Source organism: Pseudorca crassidens, chromosome 12 (genome assembly GCF_039906515.1).
Source record: "Pseudorca crassidens isolate mPseCra1 chromosome 12, mPseCra1.hap1, whole genome shotgun sequence".
NCBI lineage: Eukaryota > Metazoa > Chordata > Mammalia > Artiodactyla > Delphinidae > Pseudorca > Pseudorca crassidens.
Genome location: NC_090307.1, coordinates 90,605,717 through 90,630,091, shown reverse-complemented (window position 1 = coordinate 90,630,091; position 24,375 = coordinate 90,605,717). Strand labels below are relative to the sequence as shown.

The 24,375-nt window shown below is 58.6% G+C and overlaps 1 protein-coding gene across 3 annotated transcripts in view; it reads right to left on the bottom strand.

The window, feature by feature from the left end:
• The window catches only part of ADGRD1 (adhesion G protein-coupled receptor D1), a 145,364-nt gene that overhangs the window by 3,130 nt on the left and 117,859 nt on the right, over window positions 1–24,375 (bottom strand). For 2 of the 3 annotated variants that reach the window (XM_067701242.1, XM_067701241.1), the window contains 7 exons: window positions 23,971–24,124; window positions 18,717–18,783; window positions 16,235–16,301; window positions 6,589–6,680; window positions 2,985–3,111; window positions 1,696–1,737; window positions 340–432 (listed from right to left, as the gene is read on the bottom strand). In XM_067701242.1, the coding sequence (XP_067557343.1) occupies window positions 340–432; window positions 1,696–1,737; window positions 2,985–3,111; window positions 6,589–6,680; window positions 16,235–16,301; window positions 18,717–18,783; window positions 23,971–24,124 (642 nt within the window). Of the gene's footprint in view, window positions 1–339; window positions 433–1,695; window positions 1,738–2,984; window positions 3,112–6,588; window positions 6,681–16,234; window positions 16,302–18,716; window positions 18,784–23,970; window positions 24,125–24,375 lie in introns of those variants that run through there. The other variant, XR_010933399.1, reaches the window with a different exon arrangement.

Genomic DNA, 24,375 nt, shown 5'->3' with positions numbered 1-24,375 from the left:
GCCTGCAGGCCTATGTCAGGTGTGAAAAGCCCAGCCCCCGAGCCAAGCCTCCGTCACGACCTGGGCAGCCGTCCGCCGACACTGATGGTGCAGACGACGGAGCTCGGGGAAGGAGTGAGCGGAGGGCCCAGGGCTCGGGCTGCAAGAGACGCAGCCTCGGGACCAGTGGTCCTCTGTAAGGCAGAGGCTGCACGCAGCTCAGTGAAGCTGGAAGGCAAGTCCCGGCTAACGAGGACCGAGAACAAGAGGCCTGGGTCAGGGTGGGCTGAGGACGGAAGGCACCCCGAGCAGGGTCGGCCAGCGCAGGAGGGGCGTACACGAGACACCACACGCACTCACGATGTCCGAGTTGAAGGGCTTCACGTTGGCCTGGCGGGTGGAGCTGCTCGTGAGGGACCAGACCTTGGTTTTATGCTTGAAGGCAGCTCTCACCTTCAAAGGCAGAACGGAAGGCTCATTAGAAGCAATTTCAGAAGTTGCAAAAGCAACAAGAGGTCATTCTAAAAGGTCCCGAGGAATTTGTGCTGCAGGGTGAGGACAGGACTCGGAGGCATCAGATCCGAACAGTCAGTGGTTCCGGAGCTGCGCTACGGACGTGCCACTGGTTCGTGTGACAGATACGGGCTGTGTCCCCGCGCCGTTCCCAGCCCTGCACGGGGAGAAAGCTGGACCTGGCCTGCCCTTTGCCGACCTCACAGTGCTGGGTGGGGAGACGGGTGAACAGCCTGGGGGCCGAGCGTGTGACCGGCACGGAAACCACACAGGCAGTAAATGACGAAGCGCACGCGTGGGGCGGGGCCGCGTGTGGTGCTGAGGCTGCCGCCCCCTCCTGCCCCCTCTGCCACGTGGATCAGTCCCAGGCCCTGCTTGGGCTGCTACCTGGTCTTTGCAAACACGTGACCTCTCCTCCGCTGGCCGCCATCGTCCTGGGCGACTCACCCTGCCTGCCCCTCCCCCATCTCCTCCCTCCCCGCCTGACCTATCCTCGTGCAAATGGATGGGCTCTCCTGGCAAAGCACAGAGGCGGGTGGTGCTTCTGCCCTGTTCTCAGTCACCGTTCCAGAGGCATTTCCCCAGGACCACAGCCTGGAAGGGACTCAAATGCCAAGGAACACGATGCCACCCCCACAATTTACAGGTAAAGCTTCTCCCACGGACTATGGGTCCCGAGCGACAGGATCTAGGGCACCTTCCACCATCCCCACGGCCAAGTGCACCAAGAGGAACAGGCCCACGCCAGGTACCCCAGTGCCCTTGGAGGCCACATCATGAAAGCCCCCTCTCTAAGCCCTGCAGTCAGGAGTCCTCCTTACACCCCAGGCCAGCTCCCTGAATGCCTCTGGGAGGATCTGCTGGGAGCACATCTGCATCTCACTCTCCCTAATACGCCAGATGCCAAGCAAGGTCCTGAATCTGCAGCTCAGCTATTCCACCCTGTCACCACCTCCCCTGGTCCTCCACACAGCCAGCAGTGCCCGTGTGGCATCAGTGAAGGAGGATGTGCGCATGTTGCTTAGCAACCGGGATGAGGGACGGAAAGCAGCCTCCCTGCACACAACCTGTCACCAACACCAAGGCTTATTCAGGGTTACATTCCCGGACGCCAGCCTGATGCGGCAACACTGTTCCTGCTCTCTGTGCCCTTTCAGAAATGAAAAACCAGCTTCATACTGTCACGAAGTGGAGCAGACATACCTCTGAATTCAGGAGACAATGAAAAAGGAAGATGAAAAACCCCTGGGGAGGAGGGGAGGAAAACACAGAGTTAGAGCCACTTGCATTTTGTCACAGACACTTTCTGAGGGTTCTTTCCAACGCCACCTACGGGCTCTGCGAGTGGCATTGGCACGGCTTGGTGTTGGGGAGCATGTGGGCGTGCGCTGTGATGCTGGACCCTACGGTCTGGAGTCCGTAAGCGTGGAAGGGCATCCTGTGATCTAACCTAAACGCAGGCAGCCGCCATGGCCAAGATACAAAGACAGGTGGACGCCCAGACAGGCTTAACCTCAGAGAGGAGCAAACACGCTGGGGCGGATGAATGGGAGGGCACGAGCGCGTCGCCTAGCGCGAGCCCTGGTGTCCTCACCTGCACACTGAGGATGACGGTCACAGTGAGAACAGACACAGGCTGAGGATATCCGCAGACGTCTAGAGACTCTGCCCCTGTGTCCGCACCAGACGAACACTTCACGTGAGTCATCTCACTTAGTGCTAACAGGCAGCCCCCGCAAAGTGGTCCTGCCGTTGTTCCCACGTTCCGGAAGGGGAAACTTTATGGGACACAGAGGATAAGTGAGGATCCCAGGACCTGGGGTGTGTGGGGCTGCGGCCAGGACAGCCGACCCCCTCTCGTTATAAACAGCCAGAAGGAAGCTAGGCACGGGGGCTTCTTACAAATTGGAAGCCTGACACCGTCACCGGCTGTGAAGCCCCAGAAGCAGCAAGGACACCATGGTGAGGGCCGGGCTGGACTGAGCCTTCGGCTCGGTGGCGTAGGCCGTGTGTGGCCACGGGCGCCCACCTCCACCCTTCCTCTGGGGGCTTGTGGCTCTGGGGACTCGGACTCTGGGCTCCCAAGTCTCTGGTTTCCAGGCTGTGACCCTTGCTGTCCTTCCATGCAGAGAGCAGATGAGAACTCAGAACCCAAGGTATCCCCATTACCACCTCTCCACGCCTGGCTCCCTTGCAGGAGCTGCCCACGCGCTGACCGTCTTCCTTTCAGGCCTGGGTGCCCCTCCATAGACATTGTCCAGGAGGACGAGGCAGCCCTGCTGTGAATGGGGTCCTGCATAGCCCATCTGCTCAGAGACGCTGGTGCACGCCCCATCCACGCCTGTGTCCTCAGGCCTTGGGGACCCTCTACGCTAGGGCTCCACGAGGTGCGTGCGTGTGGAGGGGACGGAGCACAGGGTCTCCCTCCTGCCTCAGAGGCACCCTGCTCCGCACGTCCAGTCACAAAGCCGCTAGTCCCATCGGGCCCTCACCTGTGAGGAGTTGAGTACGGCGAACATGTACTGAAAGACCACAGCCTGGTTGTTGACGGCGAGCACGCCAAAGACCCACGAGGTGCCCAGGATGGGCAGCAGCACGGCCACAGCTTTCGCTGTCAACCTGCAGGAGGAACAGGGAGGGTGGGCAGGCAGGGCGGGTCCAGACGCCATGCTTCCAGCGGGAGCAGGAAAGGCCCTGCTGCGGGTGAGACCCGGTTCCTCCTGCAGGAGGCCTTGGGTCAGGAGCTGCCTACCCGGACGCGCAAGACAGGGTCCCTGCAAGGCCAGCTCTGGGCCAAGCAGACAGCTCTGCTTCCGCTGGACTGCAGCTGGCACCGGGCTTCCGGGAGCCGGCGCATCCTCTGGGCAAACTCAGGCTGACCACCCCAGTCCAGCTGGTGGTGATGCTGAGGGAAACGCTGATGCCAGGTGCCCATGGAGCAGAGCACAGCCGAGGAGTCCGGGGGTAGGAGACACGCCCAGCGCCGGGGCACCTGCAGCGTCAGCCTTGAGGCTCTCCCGTGGAATGTGAGTTCCGAGAGAAGAAGGATCTGGGTCCCCCAGTGTCCGCAGAGCCCAGAACAGAGCTGGTGTGGAGGCAATGCCCCAGGGGCTGTCTGAGTCCTGGCTGCCTCTGATACGTGCTGCAAATCATCGTACGCTAACTGGGGCCCGGCCTACCCTGACTCAGACAGCTCAGCTCTCCACAGGGCGGTTTCTGCACGTAAGCATGAAAGGGAAGTCCAGAGACGGATGGGTGCCACGCTGCCCAGCTAAGCAACCTCCAAGGCCCTCGTCCCTTGGCGCTGCAACCCGCACGGTCTCCCTCACTAGACGGTGAGTCCTCTGAAGGCTGGGCTCTGCATCTCTGCAGCCCCAAAGCCAGCACAGCACCAGGACCAGCGGGCAAGATGAGGAAGAGGCCACGGAATGGATGAAGGACGAGTCAACAGCACCGCTCAGGGATCCAGCCCCCCAGGAGGAGGCGTAATGGCCCTAAGGAGCTCCCTGGTCAGAAGCCCAAGGGCCCGGCATGGACAGCTCCTAGCAGCAAAGCCCTAGAAAACCAAAGATGTGCTCCCACACGGCATCTGTCAGGGAAGCTGCAGCTGCGTGTTTTCATAAAGTCAGTACAGTTAAAATCAGACACCTGAATCTGGGGAACAAAATATCATGAATGATTTAGATTCCATCTTTAGATCCTGGAAAATCCATCATTGAAAGGAGCAGCTGCTGAGAAGTCGATATCAATGTGTTACTTTTAAAGGGATGTTCATTTTTACTTCAAAAATGAAGCAATAAATGATAAAATCTGGGAGGAAACTCCTCTAGTTGAGGCTCTCTGAGGACTTGTTAACACAGCCAGAGCAGCCAGGTCCCCTTGTCAAAGGCAGAAGGAGCGGGGTCCCTGCAGGAGAGGAGGCCTGGGCAGGGGGGGGACGCAGTCCGGACGCATAAGACTCCCCGATGCCCGTCCCCCTGCTCCCCGGGGGCCGGCATCCACCTCCCTCCCGCCCCCAGGACCCGGATCTCACTTGGGAAAACTGAATGTTCTCTGCTGCTTTCTGGGGAGTCTGGAATTATGACCGATAAACAGAGGTGAGAAAGCAGGCGGAAGGCAGCCCTGTTAAGGCTCCTGCGGAAGCATCCCATCGTGTTAAGTCACAGCGCTGAGCTGCTGGGCAGGAAGGAAAGGCCTAGATTGAAACCAGGAGAGGGGGAGCCACAAGTGTTCCGAGGAGGCTGTGCTGCGTCTTCCCGCCCGGCTCCCGGGCTCCTGCTTCACCAGCCCAGGGAGGGGACGCTAGGAAGGGAGTGAGGCAGTGACCCAGGGTCCCGCTCGGCCACGTGAGGAAGAGGCGGGGCAGGGAGCGTGCTGGGCGGGGAGAGTCGGGGGTCTGTCCAGAGGCACGGGCCGGACTCTCCAGGAGGTCGGTCCTGGGTGCCGGGTTACGTGCAGGACACAGGAGGGCACAGTGGCAGCGCCCCGCCCTGCTTCTGCAGAGACACGGAAACGCCCTTGCGATGCACGGCCCCTACCTCCCCCGTGTCAGCCTCCACTTGGGGACCAGGTCCCCACGGAGGGCAGATGGGTCATGGGCTCAGCTGCCTTTCAGGGCCGCGGTGCGTGAAGAGGGGCCGGGGGCAGAGATGGGGGCGCGGGTGTGGAGTGAGATCCGGGCTGCTCTGGGTGCCGCGAGGCCAGCGGTCCTGCGGGTGCCGGGTCAGACGGGGCCCTGCGCACCGAGGGGAGGGCCTGGGGGCTGAAGTTGGGGTGAGGGAGGGTCAGGCTCCTCCCCAGCCAGGCCCCCGGGGCCGGGGGACTGGCGGCCTCACAGGGCAGCACTGCCTGTTCTCGCTGATGGACGAGGAAGGGAACTGACCCTGACCTAGGAGCATCTCGAAGGTTCCCAGGGGCTGAAAAAGCCTGAGGGGGCCAGAGCCACTTGTCAGGTTAATTTACGGTGTCTGGAATTCATTACAGAATAGTTGTCTTATCGATTTGCTGCTGACATGTTTACTGTTTTCCCTTTCAGATCGGAAGAGATATAGTGTAGATCAAGTAGATAAAGTAACTTACAGAGTGTCAGCGGCCTAGGAACTGCACCCCGTTTCTACAGCAGTCCCTAAACTCCCTGCCCCCACTTCCTGGCCGGGTGGTTCGGGGGTGCTCACTGCACCCCAGAGCCAGGATGGACCGTGTGGCTCAGGCCAGGGTTAACTGGTGATTTCCATCCACTGGGATTGATTTGTGGATGGGCATGCGGTCTGGTCTGAGTCTCGGTCTCCAGGCTCAGGACCTCTGATTACTGGGGAAAGAGACACACTTTCCCATGGACTTGAACCTCCTGTTGCAGCCATCTGGTCACCAGGAGGCAGAGTCCGTCTCAGCGTGAAGCCGACAGACGGCGGGCGTGGAGCTGAGAAGTGCAGGAGTAGCTGGGCCCTGGTGGTATTATTTGATGTGCTGGACCAAGCCGTTCTAGACTCATTCCTGGACTTATGGTTGCCTGTGTCAGTAGGTACGTCTTGTGCTTTAGCCAGCTTGTGTTGGGTTTTCTGTCACTTGCAATTGGCAGAGCCCCGACAATGGGGTGGAGAAACCCCAGAAGGCAGTGAGTGTGTGGGTGGAATGGCCCCCATTCAGAGACATCTGCTCCTTCAGAGGATGAACCAGCCCCAGAGCAGGTCAGGAAGTTCCACCCTCCTCAGGACAACCTGTAAGACGGCCGCCATCACCCTCGCCGCGCAGACGAGGAAATCAGGGCGTTGAGGGGTTGAATAGCTCACAAGGTCCCAGCAGATGGTAGGGCTGAGGCAGGACTGACCCAGGCAGGGCAGTCGGGCTCCAGAACCCTCCTCTGGACCCCAGCGCCAGCTCCTCTCACCCTAGGGGTGAAGCAGTCTCTGGGAGAACATCTAATAGACCCCCTTCTTTCACAAATGGGGGCAGCGAGCTGATGCTGGTCACAGAGACTGATGAGGACGCACGTCATGAGGACACCGGGCAAGCCCAAGGGTGTGACCCGCCCTCCTGCCACCCGCGAGCAGCCTCTGTGGGCAGGGGGCATGGCTGACAGCCCAGGGAGCCGCTTACTTGAAGGCGCTGGGATCTCCGTGTATCTTGTAGTTGTCGGCGCTGATCTGTGAAATGACCCTGGTCACCGCGATGAGGATGCCCATGTTGACCTGCGTGAGGAGAACGGGAGACAAGGTGAGGGCCGGAGCCACACCTGCAGGGCATCCGAGTCCACCGGGCCCACTCCCCAGCCAGGATTCCCAGGCAAACAGGCGGCGTCTCTGGGAGAAATCGAAGCCGTGTCCCTGAACTTTTACCTGCACAGGTCACCTGCAAGACCGCCTTCTGGGAGCCCACATCTGTGCTCCCGAGAAAAGATGGCCAAACACCCCAGGCCGAGTCCCCAGGAGCACACCGAAGAAAGCATTCCTCTGCTCGCCACCAGGGCAAGGAGGCTGTGAACCTCAGAACCAGACAGAGCTGCTTCCAGCCTCCTTTCACCATGTGCTCCCTGGGTGTGGCCCTGGGTAACGTACTGAAGTCCTCCGAACCTCAGTTTTTCCACTTAATGAGACAGAGTAGGAACGCCCACGGTGCAACCTGAGCGCCGGAGCACAGCCTGGCTCTCACCTCCTGCCCACACCCCAGGCCCACGGCTGTGCGTCCACAGAGCCCACAGCATGGGATCCCCGGAGACCACAGCAGAGGATTCTTCATCTTCTGCCCAATGCTTCCTCCTTGCTAGGAAAGCTCCCCTTGGGGGTCTGGGGGCTGGGAGGCTCCCCTTGGGGTCTGGGGGCTGGGAGGCTCCCCTTGGGGGTCTGGGGGCTGGGAGACTCCCCTTGGGGGTCTGGGGGCTGGGAGGCTCCCCTTGGGGGTCTGGGGGCTGGGAGACTCCCCTTGGGGTCTGGGGGCTGGAAGGCTCCCCTTGGGGACTGGGGGCCGGGTGGGGGCTGTGAGGGTCTCTGGCAGAGGCTCTGGCACAAAGTGTCCCCTCCCGTGGGCAGCTCTCCAGGGTCCTGAACAGGAGCCTGACCAGGCAGGTGACAGCAGCGGAAGTGAGGCCCCGCCATGTCCTTCCGCTACAGGGTCCACAGCTGGATTCGGGGCTGTGCTGCGACGGGACCTCTCCCTTGTATCTGAAAACTTCTGAGCTCATTTACAGAGTCGGTGAGGAGTCCCGCTCGCGGCCACGTGTGAACCTTCAGGCCTGAGCACAGGCAAGGACAAAGGCGTTCCTGGCAGGCCACACAGGGAAAGTGGCCCTCCCCACACAACACCTGGGCCACAGCAGAGCATCCTCAGCTCTGAAGGGGACGCAGGCCCCTCCTGCCCCGGCCGGCCACGCCGCACACATATCTGCGTTCCTGGCCTGAATGCCCTCGTTAGAGGCCTCCTTCTGGGGGCCCAGCCTGAGGCCTTTCCAAAGCATCTCTGCTGATACCCCTTATCTCAGGGGCCTTGCAGACACTTCTCCGCGAGCTGCCTCCGTATCCAGCTCCCAGGTCCAAGGCTCAGCAGCAGCCTCTCCCTCAGAACGCATCAGCAGCGAGGCACCCCTGCCCGCGCGGCTCTGCGGGAGGGGGTACTGGGAAGCTGGCACCCCTGCCCGTTTAGCCCCTTGCTTATACCATCACTATAAGTGAGTAAGGCTTTCCTCATTAGTCTTTAGAGCAAACACAGAACAGATGCTGTCAGTGGGGCCCCTGTCTTCACTGACCATCTCCGCACCCGGCAGCTTGGCTTCTGACAGGCTGCCTCACTCGCCCCCTTTTTCTCGCCTGTAAAGTGAGGATGACGCTGGAGGTCTTCCGAGGTCAGGGCACACAGGAGAAGCCGGCAGATGGGAACACCAGTGCCCTCCAGGCCTCCCCGGCCCGCACTGGTTGACCGGGTTAGCGCCACAGGAAGGCCTCACTCCGCAGACAAGAAAGGGGCGGGCCAGCATGGACGCCAGGCTATTGGTGTGACAACGCAGGGACTTTGCCACTCAAGCGGCTCAGAGACCGAAGCCAGGGGACTAACTGGTTGGCGCTTTAAGCATGGGGATGTCTATTCCAGACGCCGAGGTCCAGTGAAGTCTGCGAATAGCTTGCTCTGAGGTCACACAGGCGCTGCACCCGCGCACCCGTAAGCCCGTCCTCACCTCCAGTGACAATAGCTGCATCACGGAGCTGGGACGCAGGGCCCGAGTGGCCAATCAGAAGCCACAGTCCCTGCTGCTCTCACCAAGATTCAGCGATTTTTCGTGATTAAAGGCTTTTCAGCCTGTGGTTGATTTCTAGAGTTCTGAAATGTCTGGGTTTTTTCCACGTATAATTCTTCCAGTAGCTTCTTTGTATTCTAGGGGGAGAACATTTACTGAGGTCCTCCGCGTACCATCCTGTAAGTCCTGCCTCTTCCGCTTTGGGAATTTATATCCTGGGCTCCTCACCCGCTGGCCGAAGTTGAAGCCTTGTTTATAACCAGAAAAGACTGGAAACACTTGAATTGTTCCCAACAGGGACCAGGTTCGGGGGCTACTGTGGGCAGCCTACTCTGTGGGTGCATCACGGACCAAGGCGGCGCCTCCTGTGCGAATAAAGCCGGAGGTCCAGCACACACTGTGTGTGCGGAAAAGGCACAGAATGAGGTGAATATATATTTATATCTGCCTACATCTTCAGAGCACCCCTAGGATACACAAGAAGTTAGCATCAGGGGTTGTCTGTTTGGGGGGGCGGGTGGAAACCAGGGACTTAAGAGAGAGACGTGGGCAGAGACTGCTCAAAATATACATTACTAAGCTTTGCTTTCAAATTTTTAACCATGTGTGTTAATGTTCAAAAATCAAATTGCTTAATTACACTATAAAAAGGAAGTAACATCAATCCTTTTTCCTGTGCACGTCCCAGTTATGACCTTGGGCTCAGGAGGAAAACAGGCTTAACTGTGAAGTGTCCCAATAATTCAGGGAAGGGGATGGAGAAGCCACAGAGCCTGGGACCCGGGAGATGGATGCCAGGCAGCCTCTGGGGAGGAGCCTGAACACCCCACGTGACCCCAGAGGTCTCATCACAGCCACCTCTCCCTTTGCCGGCGGAGGCTGACCCGGGATTCTGCCCTAGACCTCTCAGGGGTGACGCCAGGCGGTTCACACTGCTGTTCCCAGACGCTGTGACGTGGCCGCTGAATGGATGATCAGATTACGGCAAACTGTTTCACAGACATAGACATGCTACAAGTGATTAATTCGATTTCAGGTCTTCTGTTATTTCTTGGCCTCTGTATTTAAGACCCGGAAGGAAGCGTTTCAATAATGTTTAAGCTGCCCACGTGATTGGCTGTTACAATTCATCATCACGCCCATGTCTCCGAAGCTTTTGCTGGGATTTATTTATTTCCCCTCTCCCTCTTTCAGCCGGGGGCCTGTCTGATCTCATTTGGCGTGCACGCTTCCCCCCGCGTTGGTAAGACAATCACGTTGGCCACGGCAGCATGAGAGAAGGTGCAGGCTAACCTCCGAGCCTACATTAATGTGCAATTAAGTGGGAGACAGCAGCTGAGGGTGAAACAAATCTGGCGTTTCATGAAAATACAAACCAGAAGCGGGCCTGGCCCCCTCACTCCATTTCACTCGCCCTGGCTTGCGCCTGGTGCAGACTGCGAAAGGCCCTGGGGTGAGGCGTTTATAACGTGAATGTGGGGTATTTCATCAACTAAGTATCTCCGCGTTAGAACAGCCAACAAGCTACTTGTGACAGATGTCAAACCAGTAATTCACAGGCCGCATTTCAGCAAAAAAAAAAAAAGGAGGGGGGGTGGAGGGAGGACACACTCAGGACCACGGGGATTCTTGCTGGGGGGAGGGAACGGCTGGGCAGGGCTCTGGGGTTGGGACCACGCTCTGTTTCTTGACCAGACTCAGGGCCATTTGTGAAAAATCACTGGGATGTGCACCACGATCTCACAGTGAAAGGTTATACATGCAGACACACATAAAGGCAGAGTAAACGCTTCATGTGTATCTATACCTGTTTCTGTGTCCGTACAGGTATTTACGGTTCTGTATCTTTACGTCTGTAACTATCACTGTAATTGTTCCCGTGTCCACATCTGTTCTCAGGAACTGGTAACTGGATCTGTATCTATGTGTCTTTATTTATGTACCTGGATTTGTAGTCACACAGCTAGCTTGGCTTCTCCCCAGGTGAGAGGAGGATTTTAAAACTCTAGACTCTTTCTCTTCCCGGACTTGGAGGTCTTTTTCCCGGGTGTCGCCGGCACGGAACAAGCCCCCTGGGGGGGCTCGGGCTAAGGTGGCCCCTGTGGCCCATGGCGTCCCTGCTTCTGTAAGACCTGCCTGCCCCGTGGGCACTTTTGCACCCAGCCTCACTGGAGTCGCGCAGGAAATGGCATCCACGTCCCTTCATAATCGGGGAGAACAGTCCGTGAAGGGACAGGTGGGGGGTGCGTATTTGGCAGCGGGGTGACAGGTAAGCTGTGAACCGGAAGGGGCTCGGTTCTGCCCTTTCCCTCCCAGCACTGGGCCCACCAGGCGCCACGGTGACAATCCTGTCCCACAGGTTCCTGTCCCTCCAGGACCAACCTCACCAGGACACAGCTAAACCGCACACCCCAACACGAACACGCACCTTTCCAGTGTTTTAGTTTAAAATGATGCTCGTGATGTGTGGGTGTTTTTAAATGGAGGGATGTGCAAGCAAGTACCCCCGGACGCAGACCCCTCTCTGGAGAACGCCATCCCCTGTGCATCCACCAGACGTTTCTCTCCCACGGACGTGCTCACGTGAACACGCGCCCGAACAGAGCTTTGCACAAGCTACACAATGGGGCCGGGCCCCGCATGTGACGCTGAAACCTGCTTCTTCGGAGCGCCTCTGGGAACAACGGGGCACGACTCAACATGGCACAACCCAGGGTCCTCAGAGGAAATGAGAAACACGGGACACTTCCACCCCCGGCCAGCCTGAGCCCTGACAGTCGGAGAGGCTGGGTCTCAGGACCCGTCTGCCGCATCCCTGGCCTGGGGTCTGCATGCTTTTCCTCTCAAGGTCCAGGGAGCAAACGTCTTTGGCTTTTCAGGCCTCCCAGTCTCTACTGTAACAGCTAAACTCAACGGCTGCGGCGTGGCAGCCGCCGCAGTTTGTAAATAAGTGCCCGGCACCTGCGCGGGATTTGCCACGTGAGCCGCAGCCGGCTGACCTGCACTTGACCGTTCTCAGCGGACAGCCCCTCCCCCCAGCCCAGGGCTCTCCAGCTTCCCACAGCCCACCTCGGACTGCAAGCCAGCTCCACGCCGGAATCACCGGGAGCTCTGAAAGGTCCAGTAAACCCAGAACCTCCCGGGTGGGGTCAGGCAGGAACCGTTCCCAAGCTCCCCAGGGATTCCATTACTAACAAGAGTGAGAACCACAGTCCTCGTAGGTGCACGGCTGACGTCAAGGAGAGGGGCTGGGGCGGGGCGGGGGTAACGCCCCCTCTGGAAGGACAGCAGGGCTCCGGCGAGCCTGCAGGACATGGGATGCGGGGACCCTGCTGCTGGACCCCTCGCTGTGGTGGGTGGTAGGGAAGGATCCAGGCAGGGCCGCCTCGGATCCCCTGCCGTCACTGACCAAAGTCAGAGGAAACAGCTCAGCCGGGGCGTCTGGGAGCGGGCGATGCTGCCGGGCCCTGCAGACCTGGGGGGTTAAGTCAGCCAGAGAGACAGCAGGGCGAGGCCTTCCACACTCACTCACTCACTCCCCTTCCACCCCTGCCACTGCCCGCGCTCTGACCGGGAGGGTTGAACTGGCGGGGGGACTGGAGTCGGGTCTGAGCCCGAGCCTCCGTCTGGGTGACGAGGCGAGTGGTCCTCCCGGACCCCAGGGGCAGGAAGGGAGGGCGCCCCGGGGTCGCCCACGGGAGCCTCTGTCACCCTGTGAAAGGCCGGGTGGGAAAGTGACTGCAGATGGCCCTCACGCAGCCCTGGGACAGGGCACAGCCTGGAGGGAGAGCTCAGGGACGTGTCACCGCGACAACGCACCACCTCCCGCAGCTGAAAGCAATTGATGGAAGGACCCGGGCCTGTACTCAGAGCTCAGGGTTAACGCCAAGGACGGACGCCCTGAGACCACAGTGCCGTCCCTTTCCCGACCCGGCAGCCCTTCCCGGAGGAGGCCTCCTTTACAGAGCCGCTGTGCCATCGCCCTGGGCTGGCACGGACTGCAGTCCCCCTTCCCGCGCAGAGGTGAACAGCAGTGTGATTCTAACCGCCTGTGACGGACAGAGAAGGAAACATCCCAAGCACCACAAGGGAGCCAGCCGCCGGAGAGACGGCCAGGGCTCACGGGGTGCTGGGGACACCAGCTCCTGTGACACAGAAGGGCTGAGGGCGGAGAGACAGCCTCAGGGACCCTGCGGCCAGCGCTGCCGACAGGAGTGTGGCCTGTGGGGGACGGAGCACCGTGCACCCACTGCCCTGCGCGAGGGATCGGGGGGTGCACTCCTGGCCCCCGTCTCCTCCCTCCCTCTGAGCCTGGTCCGTGTCCATCCGGACCGGCCCCCCGGGGACACTGAGAACAGGAGGGGAGTGGCATGGGAGGGGCACCCAGCTGACGCACGCAAGACCCCCGTCTCCCTGTCGCCCACCCCTCCCACCAGGGCCCTGCGCGGACCCTACAGAGAGCCCGGTGGGCCCACGAGCCCTGCAGAGCTGGGAGCACAGCCCCACCTCTCCTCTGGCACAGAGGCCCGGGGGCTGGGGCCACGGGGACCCAGGAGGCTCGCAGAGCCAGCACGTCAGGGAGGGAATGCCCCCGTCTCCCGCTTGTCCCCATGGCCGTGGACGCCCCTGAGCACACGTCACCTGGCAGGGGACCGGCGTGGAGGGCAGTGGAGTCAACGCAGCCTGAACGGGGGGGGCGTGTGTGGGGCTGGCACCCCCGCCCCCCCCCATGTCCCGAACAGACGACGACACCACGGTGATGCCCCCCACCCTGCCCTTCTGGAAACCCTCTACCAAGAAGATGCTGCTGCCCCTCTGTGTGGCCTGAGGATGTCTGAGTGGAATTTTAATTAAGGAGGAAGAAGCCACATCTTTAGGCGTCTTCCCTTGGATACGTTTTTAATTAACCACCAGGGCCCACGGCCTCAGTCAGTGCCACCGAATTTGGAACAAAGTCAAAAGCAGCTTTCAAATCAGCCGCTGGGGAAGGGAGCGGGGGGTGAGTGAAAGGAGGGCTGGCTGCACAGTATTTAGGAGGGGATGCAGGAGTGGTGGGCTTCAGTGCCACCCACAGACCCTCTCCAATAAGCCCATCCTCCGGCAGCCCTCCTTGGTGACACAGAACATCGGATCTGTCCTTAGGATCAGGACAGTTCATGTGCCACCACAGCCGGGACACCCGATGGGGGAGGCGACGGATGAGGACACCAAAGGCTCACGTGTCTCTGGCTGGAGTCCCTTCCCTCACCTTCTGTACCGGGCTCACCTGGGGGCTCAACACCCCTCAAAGGCAGCACCCTCAGAGGCAGTGAGCATGGCCTGGCTCCCACCCTGGGGGTGCGTGGAGAGCATGTTCTGGGGTCCCAGCCAAGGGTGTGGAGAGTGTGTTTTGCGGATTTGCACAAGGTGGGCAGGAGGGATGGGGGGTGCCCTGATGTCAGCCCCCAACACCTGTGGGGAGAGATGCCCAGACTGGGACAGCATGGCGATGCCTCACCTCTGACCAGACCCCAGCCAGGCTCAGCACCCAGGTACCGGCAGCCCCCTCTCCCAGGCCCTTTTCCTAGGGCTTCTTGGGGATCCCCACCTCTAGCACCAAGAGTTCAAGGGGATAAAATAATAAACCCTGCCCCTTGGGCCTGACCAATCAGCTGCCTCCACCCAAGCCTCAGTGATTGGCTCTGGAACAGACACCTGACCCATGGGAGCCAATCAGAATCTGCCCTGGGACTTCTGCTGGGACTGCTGGGAACAGTGCCTCCCTCCTTACCCTGAACTGCAGAGCTGGAGGATGTGTCAGGGTACCAGCTCCATCATGTCCCCCCCAGGAAAGCCTGCCTGAGATGGAGCCAGCAAGGAGGCAATGGGACCATGGGGTGAGCAGGAGATACCTGTGGACATCACTGAGTGCCTGGAGCCAGCCATGCCTGTTTCCCAGGACTGAGCCTTTTCTACTCAAGGGCACTCAAGCTGGTTTACTAGCACCTGGGGAGAAGGGGGAGGAGAGAGAACAAAAGGAAGAGGGCCAGTGGAAGGATGTGGGGGAGGAGAGGAAGGGGACACCTAAACTAGTACAGCTACCATCACGGGCCAGGATTTTATCATTCTACTTATTCCCTGCACCTTAATTTGCCCCTCTGTAATAACAGAAATTACCATCTCTCCAAGCAGCTAATTTAGAGGTAAGTAAGAGAGAAATTTAATGTAAAAACACATTCAGCTCTTAAAAAAAAAAAAAAAGATGCTCTATAAATTTGAGCTTTATTATTGTTTTTGTTTTGTTTTTTTTGCGGTATGCAGGCCTCTCACTGTTGTGGCCTCTCCCGTTGTGGAGCACAGGCTCTGGACGCGAAGGCTCAGCGGCCATGGCTCACGGGCCCAGCCACTCCGCGGCATGTGGGATCTTCCCGGACCGGGGCACGAACCCGTGTCCCCTGCATCGGCAGGTGGACTCTGGTGGACTGCGCCACCAGAGAAGCCCTGAGCTTTATTATTAACATTAAATAACTTCATGGGAAACCAAGTATAAGGACCCAGGGTTACAGCTGTGGTCCAGGCCTGGCCAATCAAGGCATTCCAGTCCTTTGGCCAATCAGAGCATTTCATTCTTCTGGCCGCAGTGAGGGCTGGCCAATCAGAACATTCTGCTCCCACTGGCTTCAGTGAAGGCTGGCCAATCAGAACATTCCGTTCCTCTGGCCAATCAGAGCATTCTGCTCCTCTGGCCTCAGCAAGGGGCCCATGGTGGGCAGAGTTCCAAGCCAGGTCCATCAGAAATGATGAAAACCGATCCCAGGATTTGGTGGGACGTGTCGGTTGAACCATAACAAAAACAACAAAGGAGGGTTTTTTTCCCATGGCAGTTATGATAATTCTGTGTGGTCCTAGAGTTTCTTAGCAGCATCTGGGGCAACCTACCTAAGAAAGGAGCCAACTGATAGAACAGAGCTGAGAGGTGGGGCGCCAGAACCACGTGGAGACGGCCTCGTCTGAACCCCAGACGCACAGCCACGGCAAACGTTCCTGACTGTGAGCTTAGAGATCCCCATTTCTGTCACCCTCTCTGAGTAGGTCCCTCATTATCACAGGAATTCTGTTTTGTGTGGTTCTCGGGAGACTGACGAAAACTCCCTAACAGAGCCCTGGATCCTGCATCTCCTTGACCACGGAGATGTGCACGTGAGGAAATCATGGAAGAGCATCGGGAAAGAAAAGAACCAGTTGGGTCTGCACTGCCCCTCCTGGACACACACCCACACCTGCTGCTTCAGCATGAAAAGCACCGAGGGCCTTAAGCAGATCTGCATTAAACCTGAAAACCTGCCCAACCTTCCTGAGTATCATTCGGGGAAAGGAGGCTCTGGGTCACACCCCCATGAGGGGCTGTAACAGGACCCATGCTGCCCCAGCTTAGGACGTGCTCTCAGGGGGCCCAGCTGCACCTCCACAAAGCCCAGGGCTTCCTCCACTCCGGCCCCTCCCCAGCCCAGCTCCGCGCCCGCACAGCAGAGGACGTACCACGATGATGAACAGCGCAGGAGCTACGAAGGCCCAGACGGCACCATTTCCGAGCGACAGCCAGCAGCTGTGGAAGGGGCAGAGGGTTACTCCAGGGCATCATCCCACGTCCCAGGGGCCCTGCGTCCAGGACAGTACAGGGACACCGTGGGGCGCAGTCATAATGACATTGTTAATCCCTACAAACGTGTCTGTATCCTGTCCATGACCTCACGCCCCCCGCTCTTGGGAAGAATGTTCTAGGTCTGCAGACTGGCTCGGGGAAAAGAAGGCTTTTCCAGGTCACCTCGTTAGTGGAAAAATTCGCAATCTCTGAAGAGTCTAGCCAAAATCCAAAGGAGGTTTGAATTTTATTACGAGAAATAAATAAATGGGCTTTTGCCAGGGGCCGGCTTCCTTCCAGAGCATTTCAAACATTGACTTCACTAGTGTCTTCTGCAGGGATTCAAGGAGTGAGGAGGCATCACGTGACGCAGCATGGACCATCTTCATCTTCTCATCAGCTGTCGGTCAGTTCCATCGCCCGGCAGTGCCATCCCCCGACCCCGCTCCACAACTGAGACGAAAGGTCCCAGTGGATCCCAGCCACGGCTGTGATTTCCAGAGAAGCCTCATCTGGGAAGTAGGGTCCAGTATGAGGATATGAAATTTCTCCTGGCTTACGAGACATGATTCCAGGAACTCAGGCAGGACTACCATCTTCCTCTCCAGAGCATCAGAACCGCCAAGAGCCCGGGGTCCCTGAGACACGTCACCTCCCTGGATCTGGGGGCAGCCCCGGGGGCCTGGCACACCCGCCAGGATCTGGTGAGGTGCACGGCGCATCCTCACAGACGCAGGACGTGGACGTCCCTGCAGGGCCGCCTGGTCACTCACTCACACCTGCTCACCCAGCGCAGCCCCCTGACAGCACAGCACCGCCCCCCGTAACCCCACGGCGCCCCTGAGGCAGGCGCTGTGATGACCCCACCCTGCAGAGGAGGAAGCTGAGGCCCAGGGACGTTCGGGGACCCCAGTCCACGCCTGCACCCTGCCTTGCTGCCCGCGTCCTCCCCCGAGACCTCCTGGACCAGGAGACACGAAATGCCCCAGACAGGTGACAGCGCCTGTAAGAGGCTCGTTCCCGTCTGGAACCCAGAGCCTGGAGAAAAGAGCCTCCCGTCTGAGGACGCGGCACTTAACATGGAAACACACGGCGAGTCTGGTGGTCCCTCTGCGAAGGGGCAGCTCCAACCCAGGCTCCCTGGGAGGCTGGGCATTCTGCACGAGGAAGCCTGTGCTTTCCACCATTTTCGTGCAGAAGGTTAAGTGGGTGAGGACCTTCAGATCCCCGGCCCTCCACAGACACTCAGTGAGCCTCGGGACCTTTGCTGGGGCTGCCTCGCTCTCGGGCACATGAGTGGGTGAGAGGCTGACATCACAAACAGACCGTGGAGCTGAGACGCACGGCGGGCGGCCCAGCATCTGCGCTCCCAGATGGAAAGACGCGGAACACGTGCCACTGAGACGTGTCTGAGGAGACGCTTCTTCTTTTAATTAGTTCCTGGCTTCGGATACACGCGGGCTTGCAAGGAACGGGCCAGAACAAGGGACGCTGCACCGTTCTTACTTCAGTATGGACTCAGAGAGCGCTCTCCTTAAGTGCTTCATCTTCAGGAAATTGCTGCCCTAAAGCAGAAAAAGCCAGATTCCTCCCAGTTTAGCAACTCAGCTGAGAAACTATCTCAGGCTGAAGCCGGGACAGTGTTGAACTCCCTCTCTCTCCTCTTAAAAGCTCTCCGTGGCCTTGTCACTCAGTGGTTCTTCAACTTGGCTGACGAGGGGGGTAGCTCCCTGAAGACAGGTGAGCTAAAGCCTTTTTCTCTTTGGGAGGAAAGGAATTCAAATTTCTGGAAGGTGAACACCTAACCTGGTTGCACAGTCCCAACCCAGCCTCTTCCTGATTCAACTAGGGACCCACCAGCTGCAGTTTCACAATAGCGGCACGAGGTCTGGCACGTACACAGTCCCGTGTGCTGCTGCCCCAGCGATGAGAATGCCCCCTTGCGGGTGCACATCAGACTACACTTATTCACACAGTCCCGTATTCACTCGGCTGTAATTTAATGGGACTTCTAATGTACGAGGTACTTGCTGACCACCCCAAGAAAGGGTCAGCACAAAACAGGGCTCCACAGGCGACCAGGCTGTGCGTCCAGGACAGCCACGTGGATGAAAAGCTCCCAACAGAGACTTATCGGGGCCACCCAGTGCAGGAGGCACTCTGACCCCCTTGATGCTAGTTCCAAGGTGGGACGAAGCCCAGAGCACCGCCGGGGGTGTTTCTCACTCTATCAGGCCTTTTTTACTGCCAGGGCTGGAGGATACCAGCCTTGGACAGACCCCTCCCGAGAAGAACACAGCAAGACAAGGAGCCATGGGGACCCGCACCTTCCCCTCCCCACGGGAGTCCTGCCCACACAGGGATCACCCCTTCACTTACTTCTTACTTGTTCCGTAACTGTCCATGGCAAAGACTATTGAAATGATACAGATCAGAAGAGGAAAACCTGCAGAAAGTGAGAGCAGGAAATTTTATTAGCTTTGCTCCAGTCTCCTCTGACACATTCATTCATTTATTCATTTATACCTGACGTGTACAAAGAAACGTGCGCTAAGTGTTGAGGACACAGAACAGCCCCTAGGCTCCAGGAATTGAGAGTCTAAACAAAGAGATAACTAACACGCGCGCGCGCGCGCGCGCGCACACACACACACACACACACACACACACACACACGCATTTTAGGGCAGATGTGTTATGAATCTGATTCTGTATCTGAAAACAACGCCCTCCCAGCTGCTGGGGAAGCGGCATGCCCAGGCCTCTGTCCGATCAGCTCCCTGAGCACAGCCTCTCCCTCTGCTCCCCTGCAGGGAAGTGGGGGGGGAGAAGAGACAGCAAAGGGTCCCTTTCCACCCACTGACCCTCCCCTCCAGAGGGTGGTCAGGAGAAAGGGCTCCTGACCAGGACACTGCATTTTGCAGATTGCTAGGATAAAAGGGGGCAGGGGAAGATACATTAGAACAGGCGGCTCCTGTGCCCCTCTGGCCGAGCCTGCCCAGCCCATGGGAGATCTGCTCCAGGACCCAGAGGGAAGCCTGCTCCCAGCTCCAGGCCTGGGCGCCTCAAGGCCTCAGCCCTCCTGCGACCTCTGGTGGCTTGGTCAGCTCCACACCGGCCCTCTGAGGATCAGCGTTAAATGATCTCCTTGAAAAGGAGTCTCTGGAGAAACACTTTGTCTTGATGTCAAAATAGTCTGACCACATCACAGGACACCTGGACAGTCGCCGGGCCCTCAAAGGAGACCAGCGAGCAGCCTCTGGGGAGAGGTGGACAGGCCAGGGGCCAGGAGGGGACGCACCTCTCGCTGCTGACCCGCCGTCACACTCGGGTTTTCTACCCACGTGCATGACCTCATGGAAGCCAGAGCGTTTCTCGGTGTCGGAGCCTCTGGCTGCGGCCTCCTGCCCTGAGGGACTCAGAGTCACAGGAGACAAGGGGGACGCCGAGGATCCGGCCCGCACCTGCCGCCCACTCGCTTGGGGCCTCGGTTTCCTCAGACGTTGCAGGGAACCCCGCTGCCTGGCTCTCTTGGGAGGATCACATGGGCCCTGAGATGGTGAGGGGCCCTGGGGACATGGCTCACCGACTCCCCCCCGTCCCATCTTTCCAAGGAAGCTCAAGCCTTGGGGTGTGGGAGGAGTGGGCACTGTGTGAGCTCTGGGTCCACAGGACAGCCCAGCAGGTGCACACGGGACCCTGCAGAGTCCCCAGGGCCCCGTCCGTGGGTGTCGTGGAAGGTGCAGTAAGAACCCGAGGTGCCTGGAAGGACGGATTTTCAAACTCAGTGGTTGAGGCTTCACTTTGAGTCAACACCACATCCCCCTCCCCGGATCGTGGCCACGGCGGGGGCCCAAGTCAGGGGCTGGCATCCCTTTGCTGCCCAAAGTTAAACGGAGGAGGTGAAGATTCTTTTTCTGCCTGCACAACTGACACGTTTCTCCTACGATCCCCAAAGCAACACTGACACTCAGAGGACAGGCCACAGGGCAGTGATGGAGGGGTCTGAGAAGAAGGTGGGCCCTACCCTCTGCTTTCTCTGAAACGCGCTGCAGGAGCCGCAGCACCGCGTTCTATTCCCAGGATCCCCCAGAAGAGCTGTGCAGCCTCAGGGAACCAGCTGAGCCTCTCTGGGCCGCCACGTTCTCACTCTGGAAACGGAGATGACAGCACGTCCCATCAGGCTGTGGTGAGGATCACACGCGCTGCGGCCACGGATGTGATGAAGGATGCGCTGATGTATGAAGCCCGTCTCTGTTTAATGATCTCCACTCTTACTAACTAGCTCTGATGCCTCTTCCACTGTTGCTATCATCTGAAATTCACACCCCATAACCCATGCAGACGCTTGACGTGCTTCCGCAGTTGGGGGTCCTCTGGTCCGTCCTACGGACGGTGACTCTGTGGCGCTCAAGAAGCGCTCTCTTTGGAACGTGGTGACCTTTCAGAGGGACCACACTGGCGCCTCCCTGGCTGCCGCCCCTAAGATCCAGGGAAGGAGGGAGGGGCGATGTGAGGGGCAGCCATAAGGAGCATTGCTGTGAAATATTAACCCAGGGGCGCGGATGCCTCGACAGAGAAGGGGCGGAGAGATGACAGCGCTGGGAGACAAGTGGCCCGGCCTCCAGTAGGGGTCGCCGTGCCACATCCGGATGCCTCGTTCTGGGCACGCGGCGGCTGGTACTCCTGCACCCTGGGGCTGTTGAGCTGTCGGCTCCTTCTGGGCAGTGAGCTGTGGACAGAATTGACCCATGCCTCTCTCGGCTAAGTATTGATTTCCCGGGTGACATCTACCCAGGTCGTCTCCTCTCTCACAGCATCCAGCAGTGGCTCCAGGCAGCAACTTCTCCATCACCCCGGGCTCCTGAGGGACTGTCCCGAGCACAGCCCCTCCCACTGCCACCGGCCCGCTGAGGACACGCAGTGTGATCAGGAGATAAGTGCTACTGTTTCCACCCCATGTGAGCTGGAGGCTGCTTGTCATAGCAGCATAACCTAGCCTGCCCTGACTGATGCGCGTCCCAGGGTCTCGGCACTGTGTCGCCTCCCTGGGACACCAGCGCAACTTCAGAGAAAGGCGGAGTCCAGAACGAGCTCTGATGACGTTTTCACCCTCAGATGAGTGGGCGCTCACAAAAGAAATGAAGTCGTAACAGAGAAAGATAAAGCAAGCTGTATCCTTCGCTTCTGAGTTTATGATTATTTCTTTCCCTTCTGAGTTTGTGGTCAGAGGGTCGCGTCTGCTGTTTGTGGTCAGAGATCCATGCCTACTGCACCGACGTGTAAAGGCTCACCTGTTTTCTCACTCACCTGCTCTCCCCGTTCCCACATGGCCCCTTGAGGACAGAAACTCCACTACCCTCGCCTTGCGAGCTCAAGCACAGGACCTGGCGCACAGCTAAACTGCAGGTATGCTGTTACATCTGACACCTCCAATCCCAACTCAGCCAAACACAGTCCTTGAGTTTCAAAACATGACACCGTTTGAAGGTCAGGCTAAGAGCACGGTGAAAATCTCCAGGAAAGTGGCCTCTCTCTGGGGGACCCTCCCTGCAGGGTGACCCCCCCCCCCCGGGCCCTGGGTCAGCCTCCAGCTCCCTCTTAATTCATAACTGCAGGTAGAGAGAGGCCAGCCGCCTGCAGACTGTCTGTACTTAGGCCCACAGCCAAGTCGAACCCAATGAGAAGGAAGGACGCAGTTCAGAGCCGTGAGGAAATCAGTTAAGGGGACGCTCACGTGGAGACAGAGCCCTGCCGGAACCCAGCCCGGCGCTCCATGTGCAGGGAGCGTCTGACAGAGGCTGCACACTCAGACACCCACAGGAGAGGCGCTGGTATCAGAAACCATACAGTCGCAGCCAATGCTGTCAAGTAGGAACGGAAGCTCAGGGTTCCCAGATCACCTCACCTTTCAAAAGAACTCTATAATTTTATGCAAAATCTCTCCATTTTTAAGTGTTGGCAAATCATTCATTTTTTTCCTCCAATGCTGTGCAGACCAAAGAAGAGATCCTTCAGGGCTGGATTGGATTATGACCCACACCTCCATCTTGAACCAACATACCCCACTCCTGTCACAGCAGAGACCAACTCCACACTTTTCATTCATTTCAACTGTCCCTGCTGTGGCTACGGGGTGTGTGCGTGTGTGTGCGCGCACATATCTCTAAGCTATTTGACCGTTCCCGTAAAGAAACCAGCCGTTACAGGTGGTTGGTCACTTGTCCTGTAAACCTTTTACTCAATGAAGTCAGAAGCCGGAGGCAGGAGTGACCCTCCTCTGTCAAGGAGTCACGGCAGAACGGAAGGAGAAGGTCATGCCTGAGTTGGGCTCACCAGGAAGGAACCGGAGAGGAGAGGACATTCCTACTGCTGCGAGGAGCCCAGCCAGAGCGCAGGCGTCCAGGTGTGGAGACGCGCGGCAGGACGGCCAGTCTGCCCACAGGCGGGACGCAGGGCATCACTGGTCCCGCAGGGCGTCACCGGCAAGCACCGGGAGTTCCCTGCGAGGCCACACCAGTTGGGAGGCGGCTGCTGTGTCTCCTCTCTCCACATGGGCCCCGGTGAGCCTCTCCAGGCCCGCGGGAAAGCCAGGAGGGGCACATAACTTACCTCCACTACGTCCCCCCAATGAACTACGCTAGGAGCTCAAAGCACAAAGTAAAATGTTTGTATGTTCCCTGAGCCATGAGGACCATGAAAATTAAATCTATCGCAAGAAAACTAGAAAGGAGTAGCAGGTCCCTTATGCTGCATTAATGCTTTACGGCAGATGCAAGAATGCCAGGCGTCAATTACTCTGGCGGGAAGCAGGGTCTCCTGTGCCCTGGGGCTCCTCACGATGGGCAAGAAGGAAGTTAAACAAAGTCAAGCCACTGGGGAGGTGACTCCCAGATTGAAGGACCACCATAACTCGTGCAAGTTAGCTTTAAAACAACACAACCACTTAGGGTCTCTATACATTTTCTTAAGGGCATGCAGCAAATTAAGAAAAATTTATTCAAGAAAACCTACTAAGTCTGGGTAAACCTGACACGCTGGGACACCTGGGCTACAACCTGCTCCGCTCCAGGCAGCTGTGGCCAACAAGACAGGCTCCCTCCCCCGGGACCCAGTCGAGAGCCACAATATCTCCCTGGGGCAGGCTGCCTGCACTTCTCATTCTCCCCAGCACCGCGGGGCAGAAACTCTATTCCAGGCAAGAGCGACCGAGAGATCAGAATTCCTTTCCTCCCTCCAACCACAAGCCATAGTGTACAGGGTCCATCCCAGGCGTGGCTGGCTGAGAATACAGGGCCCTGACTGCCCTCGCCCCAGGGCACCCATACACTGAGACTAGAGGCCACCTCCGTGCCTGATGCCCTGCATTAAAGCCGGGGCGTCAATCCGAGAGAAGCAGGCCACTGTCCCCGCACCGGCTCCAGAGCAGTGCCTCTGGGATTCTTCCCAGGGAGGAGGGAAGCCGACCATTAGAACAGAGAAATCCTAAGCACTCCCCACGGAAACTGCCTTTTCTGAAAAACAGTGAGGAGAAGTCCAACCCGAAGAGCACCTGGCCTCCCAGAGGCGTTTCACATGAAGATGAAATCACAACCCACCTCTGCCCCAGCTGCCCCATCCCATCCCCACCTACCCCATCCTATCCCGTAGTAGTAGCGGTGTTTGCTGTCCTCTGATCCAAAGACCTTGATCACCATGCTGTAGAGATGCAGCCCTTCCACCAGCATCCACGCAAAGACGCTCAGGAAGAGGTAGTGCAGGAGCACGGCCAGCACCTGGCACGGGGCCTAGGATCAAAGCAACGGCAGGGAGGGTAAGCTCTCTCGGGTGTGAGCAGTGGGTGGGTGCTGTTGTCCCAACCTCCCTGCACCCATTTTCTGGGGAGCGCCTTCTAAACACGTGGCCTCACTTCCTTCCTGGGGAGTCGCGTCTTGCCTTTCCCAGCTGAGTGAGTTGAGTGGGGCACGTGACTCGGGCAGTAGCCAATCACTGCACCACACCCCCTCCCAGGTACAGTGATTGGTTCATGAGAGGGCAG